General features: G+C 39.2%; 1 protein-coding gene across 1 annotated transcript; it reads right to left on the bottom strand.

The window, feature by feature from the left end:
* Window positions 1-763: 763 nt before the first annotated feature.
* Window positions 764-2,974, bottom strand: LOC129780070 (uncharacterized). The gene has a single exon (XM_055787975.1). It carries the CDS (start codon window positions 2,972-2,974, stop codon window positions 764-766), a length of 2,211 nt encoding a protein of 736 aa, XP_055643950.1.
* Between the last annotated feature and the right edge of the window lie 8,303 nt (window positions 2,975-11,277).

Here is an 11,277-nt window from a genome sequence, read left to right on the forward strand (position 1 = left end):
AGCAACGCATATAGAATTTTCAGGTATGCCGCGTTTCATTACGCCAGCTATAAACAAATATAGAAAGCATATGTTTTACTGCTAAACCCAGTGTATTTGAAACGAGACAACCTGATACCAACCACCTCACAAACCACTTGCAATATTCGCAATATTTGCAATATTTTTCATTAAATATCATAAACGCTCACATTGAATATCAGAACTCACAATACTTCATCGAGTAATGTAGCATACCTGGAGGTTATTTCTATATACTTTGGGGCGAACGGTACAAATGTCATCAAAACAAATAATATCGGAGGAGAGTTCTTCACACAAAAACGGAACTGTGATAACTCTATTCATTTATTTCAGCTTTGAAGTTTTGATTGTAACTTAAACCATATTCATGAAACTAATCGTTGAAAAGTCAGGGTGTACCAGGACCTGCCTATACATCTTCGCGATGTCTCCGACGAAGGCAACCTGGTAGGTACGAAACCGTAAAACAATGGACAGCAAGTCGTCTTGAACGACCGGTCCCACACAGAGCGCTTCATTGAGGGAATAACCAGTGGACGTTTTAGCAGAGCCGTCGAAGACCACCCGAAGTTTCGTCGTCGTGCTTGACTCCTTCAGAACCGGATGATGTGGTAAATAATAAGCAGCGCCGGTAACTTTGCTGCCCGGCTCGACCAGCCGCATATGGCCGAGGGACAGGTACTCCTGTAGGAACTTGTGATACTCCTCCTTGAGCGTTGAGTTCCTTTCCAGTCTGCGCTCAAGCATTTCGTACCGACGAAGAGGCTCTGGATTCTCCCATCATGGCGTCGAAATCTGGCTTTCGAGGCAGCCGGACCATGTAGCGTCCATCAGCTGTCCGTGCCACCGTCGATTGGAACAAAGATTCGCAGTGACGTTCCTCGACCGAATAGTTATCACTCATCTGCAAGTCTTCGATCTTCCAAAAGCGCTCGATGCTGTCCTCCAACGAAATCATGGATACAGTTACGGTGTTGTAGGAACTGACAGTGGAAGTGGACGGTTGCGTAAGCTGTTGTAGTGAAGCGGAACCTGTTACGACCCATCCAAACACGCTCTTCATTAGATGTGGGAGCTGCTCACCGAGCTGAATGCGAGCTGCACTGGGGAAGAACGAATGGTAATGTTTCGCCCCCAGAACCATGTCAATGCGTTGCCTCATGTTGAACGCAGGATCGGCCAGGGGAAGTTCGTCGGGAATCTGCCAGTCCGCGATGGTAATATCCTGCGCCGGAAGGTCTGCAGTGACCTTGTCTATCACTAGAAAGCTGATCCCTAAATCGAAATTGCCGCCTCGCGACTGGACTTGGGCCACGATAGAGTTGCGCACCGTTTGCTGAAGCTGACCGGCCCCATGGATAGTCACGTTCACGTTGCTTCTTCTTAGTCGTAGCAGGCGTGCCAGCCGCTCAGTGATTAGGTTGGGCTGCGATGCGCTGTCGAGAAGAGCACGTGCTAGATGATCCTGCCCAAAAGCATCGACAATCTTCACCAGTACCGTCTGAAGAAAAACGTTTCCCCGCGGCTGCTGCACTGGAGCACTCACCTCACAATCAAGGATGTTTTCGGTGGCTGCAACCGTCGATTGCACACTAGGCTTGCCCACCAAGGGCGGAGCAATCTGCACTACAGCTGGGGTACTGGAGAAATGAGTCTCGGGAGCGGACCTCTGAGAACCCTCGTACGACGCAGAATGGAGGAAAGAATGGTGTCGCATATTGCAATGCCTACAATTGAAATTTGAAGTGCAATCCTTCGCCATGTGATCACCCTTCAAGCAGTTGTTACACAGTCGCTTCTTGAACACCAGTTGCCGTCGCTGAGCAACTGAAAAACCGTTGAATTTCTGACACCGGGTGATGAAATGCTCCTGGCCGCACGCAGGGCACTTACTGCCAGAATTAGTAGTGGCAGCATTCGAAGAAAGACGAAACTGAGTTGACCTTTTCAAGTTACTATTCGCCGAATTCCCATAGCAAGGAGACGCATGGTTATTGACGGAAATTGATTCCAAAACACGCATCCGACGTTGGAGAAAATCGATGAGACACGAATAGTTCGGATCCTCCACGGTGGAGGCATGGTCCTCCCACGCTTTGAGCGTGTCATCGTGTAGACGTGTGCACAGTAGGTGCTCAAGAATGCTGCTCCACTGCGCCGTCGGTTCGCCCATCTGCTGCAGAGTCTTCACATGACGTTCAAACTCGTCCACCAACGCGTGGAGTGTCACTGCGGTTTCCTTCTTCATTGGATGAACGTCGAAAAGAGCCTGTAAGTGTCGCTTTTTCAAGAGATAATCATTCGCATAACGTCCCACCAGAGCATCCCAAGCCAAATTATAATTTGCTGCGCTAATCGCAATCGATTCAATTAGCTGGGCAGCCTCCCCTTTCAAAGCTGCTTTCAGATAGTGGAACTTCTGAATCGCTGGCACATCGGTGTTCGAATGAATCAGAGCTAAGAACGTGTCATGGAAACCCAACCATTGCATATAGTCCCCGTCGAATTCAGCAAGAGAAATAGTCGGCAGTTTCAAACCAGAGAGAGCGGAAGTAGGGTGTACAGTTTGAAGGATTTGAGAGTCAATAGGAATAACAGGAAGTTTGGATGTTAATTCTGCTTTTATTATTAGCAATCGTTCTTCAAAGCTGGCACGTGCTTCTTCATGCAATTCCATACCTTCTTCACTTTCCTCAGCACACTCCAATTCCGTTTGCACCTCCTCTAAGTTCTTCCAAACGTTCTCGATGTGGTCCAGCCGCACCTGCACCTTCGTCGCGTCCCTCACAGCATCGTAGTCCGCCAAAAATGCCTCGGCCCGACCCAGTGCTGCAAGGAGTGTGGTCCTCCGTGTCAGTAGTACTCGGTGCGTACGGCTATTCTGTCCGGTAGCACCACTAGAGACACCAGCAGGCGCGTTGACCCTCGATGTCGAGTCCGTTTCCGCCATCATGCAGAAAGGAATGGTATAACTATTCCAAGGCTAAGCGAGCCTTGAAAAAATCAAAAAATACTCGAAGCTCGACCTGAGCTGCACAAAAAACGTCCGATGCGTTTCGGTTTGGGACTGAATGCCTCAATAGTTCCTCTGGGCTGAATAGGAACAACTCCTTATTGTGCTACACACAATTAGCACCTCGAAATGGCGCCGGATGGCCGTTGCGATGTACCCCAATCAAGGATGGCGGTAATCGATTGTCCCCGAATGTCCAGGAACCGCGTAGAGTATGCAAAAAAGAGAAACGGAGATCTAAAGCGTACCTGTGAGGCTACGCAGAATAAATCGGACAGGTAATTACCTGATTTCCGATTGAACGAGCCTTGAAACTATCAATAAAAGCTTTCGAAGCTTCTCGAACAATCAGACTCACGATGTCCGAACAGCAATGGCGCCTCCAATAGGTCCTCGTACCGTCCAGTGTATCGTGATGGCGTCTCCCGTAGTCACGTTGAGCCGAAAGATCCTGGTCACGGCACCACTTTTATATGTTGAATCCGTACCTTTCGTTTCCTACGTTGTGTTGTCCTTCTTTGTTGTTTTCCGCTCACTTCACTTTCTTTCTAGTTCACTTTCCAACCATTACAAAAACTTTTCCTTTTTCCACTGTTTTATTTCTCCTTTCAAAACACGTCCTATTCTGTTGAATCTGTTTGCGAACTGAATGTTTATTCCAACAAAACGTCAATACAAATCAGCGGCGAAAATGCAGTGTTGCCAGACTGGGTGGGTTATTATCCCTTAATCGGGCGAGATTTTAATTTGCTGCATGGGCTATGCAAATGCTTGCATAGTGTATCATAAACAGTATGTAACCGGAAAACCTTCGATTTTTGAAGTGGTCGTTTGAAAGATCTAGGTTAATCTATTGTATAGTATCGGCCCAAAATAATAGTAATGCAATGTCACAATCATTCGAATTCTCGAGCGCAAATGAACTAATGTCTTCCAAAGACGATACCGTTCGTAAGCTGAGACTAAAGCCCTACTTTTTTCCGATATTTTCGGCCAATAGTAAGAATTTAATGGAAATAATATCTTTTAAAAATCCACGTACGCTATCGTACTGAATACTGTCTTCAAAATGAAGTCTTATCTTCTAACCTGGCATCTCTGGTGCACCACAAAGTGGAAGAGAGACGAAATCGCTAGAAAAGATTGCCTGACTAATTACCAACAACGATGATAATTTTAAATTTTCATTAGTTTGTTTTTTCACTTGCTACATGATATTTGTTAACTGTTTTTGTTTTGTTTTAATTAATTTATTTATAATGAAGGAAAATTCTATTGGAAAACCGCGTATCATTTGCTCAAAAAGAACATGCCTATTATTGACGTGTTTGGGGTTAGTTGGTCAATTTATTCTCAAATATAAAGACGTTAAATAAAAGAATAATGGCAAATAAATGATCCTCTGGTTATTTTTCAATGAAAGGGTAAAAGGTAAGCTTCATTTTGGTACATAACATTCTAACGCGAAACTTCGTACTACAAAGTTATAGCCAAATTTATTCAAAAATAACCAACTAGCCCCGCCCTACCCTACTGTAAATCGAACATAATTATGAAGATATGTGATATGTTATCATTAGAGAAAACCCGTCCAGAGATTGAATTCATAAATATTAAATTGAAAAAATGGAAATTCCCAGAGTGGAAAGAAGCTGTCATTTCATTCTGATCATGGTTCTTTCAATGCTCTACATTGTTGTGCCAAATCGGTCCCAACAAGTGGTGTCGACAACGGTGCCGATATCGTGCCATTTTGCAATAATTATGTCGACCTACCCTTCATATTCGACAACCAATTACGAGCCAAACCTGTGCCAATCTGTCACCGTGTCGACCGATTGAAAAACTGCTCGAACCTTATCATGGTGGTATTTGTTTTGAAGAAAGTTTAAAGTTTTCTAGGAATAAAAAAAAAATTGCGTTGTTTACAAACATTTATTTTTTATACAATGCTTTCAAACTTAATACAATGCCACTAAACTTCAAAGCAAACATTTGCAGCGTTCATGTTGTCACCAGCAAATCCCCGACAGGTGCGAATTTTCTTCGGATCATTATCCACTCTCAGCTTAATTGTTTTCGTCGCATCTGGTGCTCTACAGGAGAATTCATCATCGCCCATTGGGATTTCAGTGGATGGATGGTTGCAGCTACTGCATAATGTTTCCGCATTGACACAGATCGAGTTTTTGTCTCCATCGAAACCACCTTCTCCGTCCTCACATCACTTCTACGAGATGATGTCTGCCGTTTGAAGAATTTGATGAAAACTGCACATAAAGTTTCCTTCGATCGTCCGTATCGATTGCAACGGAATATTGCTGTGCCATTTAGCGTTTAAGTGTTTCTGAAAAATATGAGATAGAGGTAAAATGTTCTGTAGATCGAAAGCAATGAAACAAAGTACTTCTGTTACCTGTCCATACTTCGATTGGAAGTTTTCTTTATGTTGTTTTACTGCACCGAGAAGTATTCCAATTGAGAATAGAATCTCTAAAACCAGCTGATATTGGCGACTGTTTCTTTAACACTTTCATGTTTCGTGTTTTGGCAGTTCAACAAGTAAGAGAAAAGCTATCGCTGCAGTGATGCCTTCTCGCTCAGTATAAATAATCGCATACAATTATAGTTGAAAGTGTAGACAGTGCTGCCTGTGGGGAGGCATGGCGGGGTACGGTTCCAGCACTTTTGTAGCACTTCCCGCCGCTCGGTCCACTTTGTACCTATAACCGCTCGAAAATATAGGAAACTGGGTTGTTACTATGGCAGTCGCTAGGAGCGCTGCAGTTTGTTTATGTTGTCCTTCGTGTGTAGCATGAATAAAGTTCTTCTGTGTTGAGTTATGTTCACCTTTAAAGGCCCAAGAATAGGCAATATTCTGAAGAAAGCCTAAATTATTAATGGATCAATATGATGACAGTCAACTCAAGCAATAAGACATGTAACATCTACTTGAAAATTCGAATTTTTTCATTCAAAAACAGCGATTTCCAAAACCGTACAAACCATGATCATTTTACATGATGTCCGACCCTCGGACCTCGTCCTGTAGATGGGCAACATCGAGCCCGAAACCGGTCGACTAAAAAGGTAAATTTAACATCCTTTTTACGTTTGTAAGAACAATAAGTGTTGTGTCCTGTCACGTCCCGCGTATAGTGTTGTGTACATTAGTTCTTACGTTAGCACAATCCCAAAAAATGAGTGTCATTCCGATCGTTAAATAAATGGAATCCCTCAAGCGATATGCTGTCAAGAGAGTTTACACAAAACCGGCGATAATATTTTTTCTGTAGAAATTACCCTGATCAGATGAGATCGTAATTAAATTGTGGCACCCATTTAATGATCTTCGCTATAATTTTGCTGTTATACTTTCCACTTATATGGTTTTCACGTTTGCAAACGTTTGCTAATCAAGCAAATGTTTTAGGGGGTAAAAATACTTATATGGTGGTTTCTACAATAAAACGAGAAACCTTGGTATCTTACGTCATTTGCCGCGCAGAATAAAGAGGAACAACTGATTCAATGCAACTGTTGTACTAGCATTTGAGATACTAATAGGCTCTTAGTCTCCTTTCCTTGATCTTGAGATGAAAAAAGGAGAACTATGCGGAATACAGATCTCCAAGGTGACTATGGAGTATAACTCATACATGAAAAACCTTCAAATTGTTTCCATCTTCCAAATCAGAACCGAAGAATCATTTTTCATATCGATTTTTCATATGATTATCTATATCGATACAAATGAGAAATTCTTCAGGACCCTTCATAGCCATTAGCATGCTTCAATAAATACTACTTTTACTAATATGAAGTAGGTTCACCAGAAATGGCTTTGTCAGTTGTCAACCAACATCAACAGCGTATAATTCTGACCAATTCTGTCAATCAAACATAATTATGATGATATTTTATCGTTAGAGTGCTGAAAAAAAGAGCTTCGTGATCAGAATTTGTTTCGTTGAGAAGTTCATTGAATACACGAGTATTCAGAGTTCTTGATTTGATGTAGTTAACGTATTGATTAACCATAAATACAATGATAACGTTTATTGTTAAAACCGCTGGGCACAAGGTACGATGCCAATGCAGCTAAAACTGACAACTGTCAAACGCGCATTATCATTCTAGAGGCACATTCTTTATTAGGACTTGCATAGACGCCACAGCTGAAAATCAAAACAAGTTCTATCGTATAGAAAAACTATAATTTGTAATAAGAATTAAGTTGTTTATTGGAAACTTGCTCATAATAAAAACACATATTGCAGTTTGAGCTGTACAACCATGAGCTGCTACGAGATTTTCAAGTTTTTTTTAACGAATATCCGAACACTTATTAACTTTTTACTGAAATGTCGAGCGCCGTCAATACTAACTACAGCGAATTTTTACCATAGTTAGCAACTCGATTTAAAAATATATCGATTTTTGCCCTGATGTCATCAGGTTCGACAGTACTCCCAGAAAAGAACTCTTCTTCAACCGTGTGTGGTCGTATTGTATTTTTTGCGGTTAATCTGAACATGACTGCTTTACTGGTCGGAATTATTTTTACTTGAAAGAGCAGTTATATTGACATGTAACATAATAAACCAGGCCATGTGACATTTTTTATGATATCGAGTTTTAAAAAATGCATATCGTGATGCCCAAAAAATTATTTACAAAAAAGTTAGAATTTTTAATATACGTAAGCGTAAAACGTGTAATTTAGGCGAGACTCTTAGAAAATTGTAAGATACTGAAGAATTCCCGGCCGCTGTTTGAGGAAAAATCAAAGAAATGAAAAAACAAGTTTCCTGATAGGACCAATTTTTGAATAAAATTCTTCTTTTTTCACTTTTTCACAAAATATTGATAACATTAATTAATCATTGATATTTTTCATAAATCATTTGATTAAAATTTTAATCAGATCAAACCTAGAATAACGTTACGGGCCCTGAAAACAAAGCAATATGAGGCAACACCTCGAAGAAGTTGACCCCACTGAGTTATCTGGTATGATTTTTGTTCCATGAGCATCTTAGAACTCATCTAGATAGTCAATGGTCGAATGGTCAATAAGGTCTTGTAATGTTTATTTTTTCAAAATACTAACTGAAATATGGAAAAGGACGCAGTTGAGGAAGGAGAATCGAAAATCGAGAATGCCGATGAACCGCTCTTCCCCGTGATTAAAAATATTCTCAGTGAGCAAACTCTCCATCGACAGAAGAATTGAAATACTAGATATCAGTATTTGCTGTCCATTATCATTTAGTTTATTTGTTTGACAAAAACTGTACCTTGCTATGAAATAAAAGGGACTCAAAATTGAATTGCGCAATCCAATTAATTTCTTGATTTTGAACATACTTGATTTTTTTTATACAAAAAAATAAAGAATGTCCACGTGGACAACCTGGGAGGGGTATAGTAAATGGCCATGCCCCCACAGAGGGGGGAGGGGAATCTAAAATAATGCTTTTTCTGTCCACGTGGTACCGTTCTGAATCATATTTCGGACAACATCATATTTCGAACACTTTGTTCTAATATCTTGAAATGCTTGATGCACTGATGATATAACTATCAAATTAATATCACAATTGTTTCTTTAGAGTAATCCCTTGGTTTCACTATCATTTCACATGAGAACTACATTAGAATTATAACATAATTGGCAGAAATCTTACAACACTACTCATTATCGTTTGTGTTTGACGTTTCCTCAGCGTGAGCACGTAGAATTTACCCGTTCATAAATGTATAAATTTCTTCCGTGTTTCATCAGTTCTCATCGACGTTAACAGTTTACTGTGATTGCTTGGTAAGTGTTTCGCAGTTGATTATAAAATATAATCAAGTGTTATGTAATTTTCGTCCATAAAATTATAAAACAAAGTGTCCGAAATTTGAATTCAATCTGTCTTATTCGCTTCATTTGAAAAGCATTTTATTCGAATGATTTTCTTATGTTTTCAATCAAATAGGTACCAAAGTAGAAAGCTTAAAAGCATATTGAGCTAATTTATTAAAAATATCTACCAAATAATACCTGTGCATAAAGTTTAGATCTGTTTTCTGCATCATATGCCTTAAGCGTCCGAAATATGATTCCGAACGGTATATGGACAGCCCCTTATTCGTATTCATTCAAAGTAATAATATATAATGAAATAAAAAAACTTCCAGACAGTATATTTTCTTCAACTTTATTCAGTTTCAATAGTTATTCAATTCAGCTTCCTCAAAACGAAATTATTTATTCTCGGTCTGTGAGAGCGTATGCGCTAATATAGAAGGGTTAATTGAAGGAAAAAAATAGGTCATTTGTCTGCCATAAAAATTAAACACAAATTTCTACATTACTCGAGAATTAATCAAGCAAATGAAACTAAATTTGGCATATGGAGGTTTTAGAGTGCAATAAATGATTCTATGGTGGTTAGACTCTCCACCCCCTTCTCTAAGGGGGGCTGGCATACAAATGAAACACAAATTTCTGCATTACTCGAGAATTAATCAAGCAAACGAAACCAAATTTAGCATGTGGAGGTTTCAGGATGCAATAAAAGTTTCCATGGTGGTTGGACACTCGTCCCGCTCTCTAAGGGTGAGCTATCATACAAATAAAACACAAATTTCTGCATAACTCGAGAACAAATCAAGCACAATTTGGGATGTGAGGGTTTTTGGGTACGAGAAATGTTTCTATGATGGTATGACTCCCCTCCCTCCTCTGGAATGGAGAGGGGTCCCATAAAAATATTACACATATTTCAACCACAAATATTCAAACCAAACATGACAATTGAAAATTTTCGGGAAACTCTGAATGAAAAAGGGCAGATTCGAAATTGACGAATTTCCATATGTTCTATAATTACATAGTGACAAGTGCTGTTAGTCCATTTGATGTTTCCGTAATATCGTATAGTAAGAAAACGTGAATGACGTGAAACACTATTGAAATTGTTCATGGTGATAATTTTTTGTTTTTTTACAAGTTATGATCGAAAAAATATATGAAATAACTAACAATCTGAATAAAAATATTCAAACGGAAAATCTAATGAAATACCTACTCTTACGTTCCACGAAATTCGGCCGCAAAGCGAAAAGCCGTATAAGGAATCAATTATTCTAATACAAATTCATACAAATTCAATCAGATCGGTTCCAAATTTGTTAAATATGTAACATGGTTTTTCATTCAAAATGCATTTTATCTTTTTATTTTTATTTCATTTTAATAAAAAATTAAATTCATGTAAATAGAAAACACATACATAACATAAACAAAAAACATACAATACATACAACATACATATATAAAAACCAACAATAATCTTTAAATAAAAATGAAAAAACTTCATGTTATATGGAATATGTGTATGTATACATACCTAATTTATATGTTGCATAAGTTATTGTCTCGCAAATATTTTTTCACTTCTGTACAAAAGTGGTGTTTGAACCAATCCTCGATTTTTTTTGCCGTTATAACGAAACATTTTAGGCCATAAATCGAAAATGTGCCTGAATTGAAGAGGGCCGTTATAGCGAAATGCCGTATAAAGAGCGGCCGTATAGCGAGGTATGGGTGTAATATGTTTGATTAAGTTTGCATAAACACCTTAAAAAAGGATCACGGCAAAAGGTGAGCGATATTTCATAGATCGCGTTTGGAAGTGACAATATCCTAGAACAGTTAGCGGGCATCTAGGGCGACTGGTAGACCGAAATTTTAATTTTTGCGACTTGGTCCCCTCTGACTTTACAACGACCAAATATAAACAAAAAAATATTTATTTTTTGGGAACATTAGATTTCATTTACTCTAAAATTTTACATCTAAATAAGATTTCATTTACCTTTGCTATTTACATCTAAATAGCGCCGCAATACTTAAAATTTCTGTTAAGTCCTTTCTCAAATGTTGTTCATATCTTTTGTTTATACTGAGTACCTTCTTTCTCATTCATAGGAGCATCGTTTTGATTCGTCCACAGGCTGACAAGGCGATACGATTCGTTTGGAAAAGTGTGAACTGTTACATTGTTGAAGAATGTATTATTATGACTATTATAGTTATAGTGGTGGCTGAGACTTACGACCTGCACAGTAAAAAATTTTTGGAGGCTGAGAGCAGATATTCGATCACAAAGGGGTCACATCTTCGTGAATATCGTTGAATTATAGCTCTCTTTTCCCCTGCAACAATCTCAGCTCCCGGAGATTAG

The sequence above is a fragment of the Toxorhynchites rutilus genome, chromosome 3 (assembly GCF_029784135.1).
Source record: "Toxorhynchites rutilus septentrionalis strain SRP chromosome 3, ASM2978413v1, whole genome shotgun sequence".
NCBI classification, from domain to species: Eukaryota; Metazoa; Arthropoda; class Insecta; order Diptera; family Culicidae; genus Toxorhynchites; species Toxorhynchites rutilus.

What these genes read in the sequence shown, in the direction of transcription:
- LOC129780070 (XM_055787975.1), bottom strand. Translation starts at nt 2,974, where the DNA reads ATGGCGGAAACGGACTCGACATCGAGGGTCAACGCGCCTGCTGGTGTC.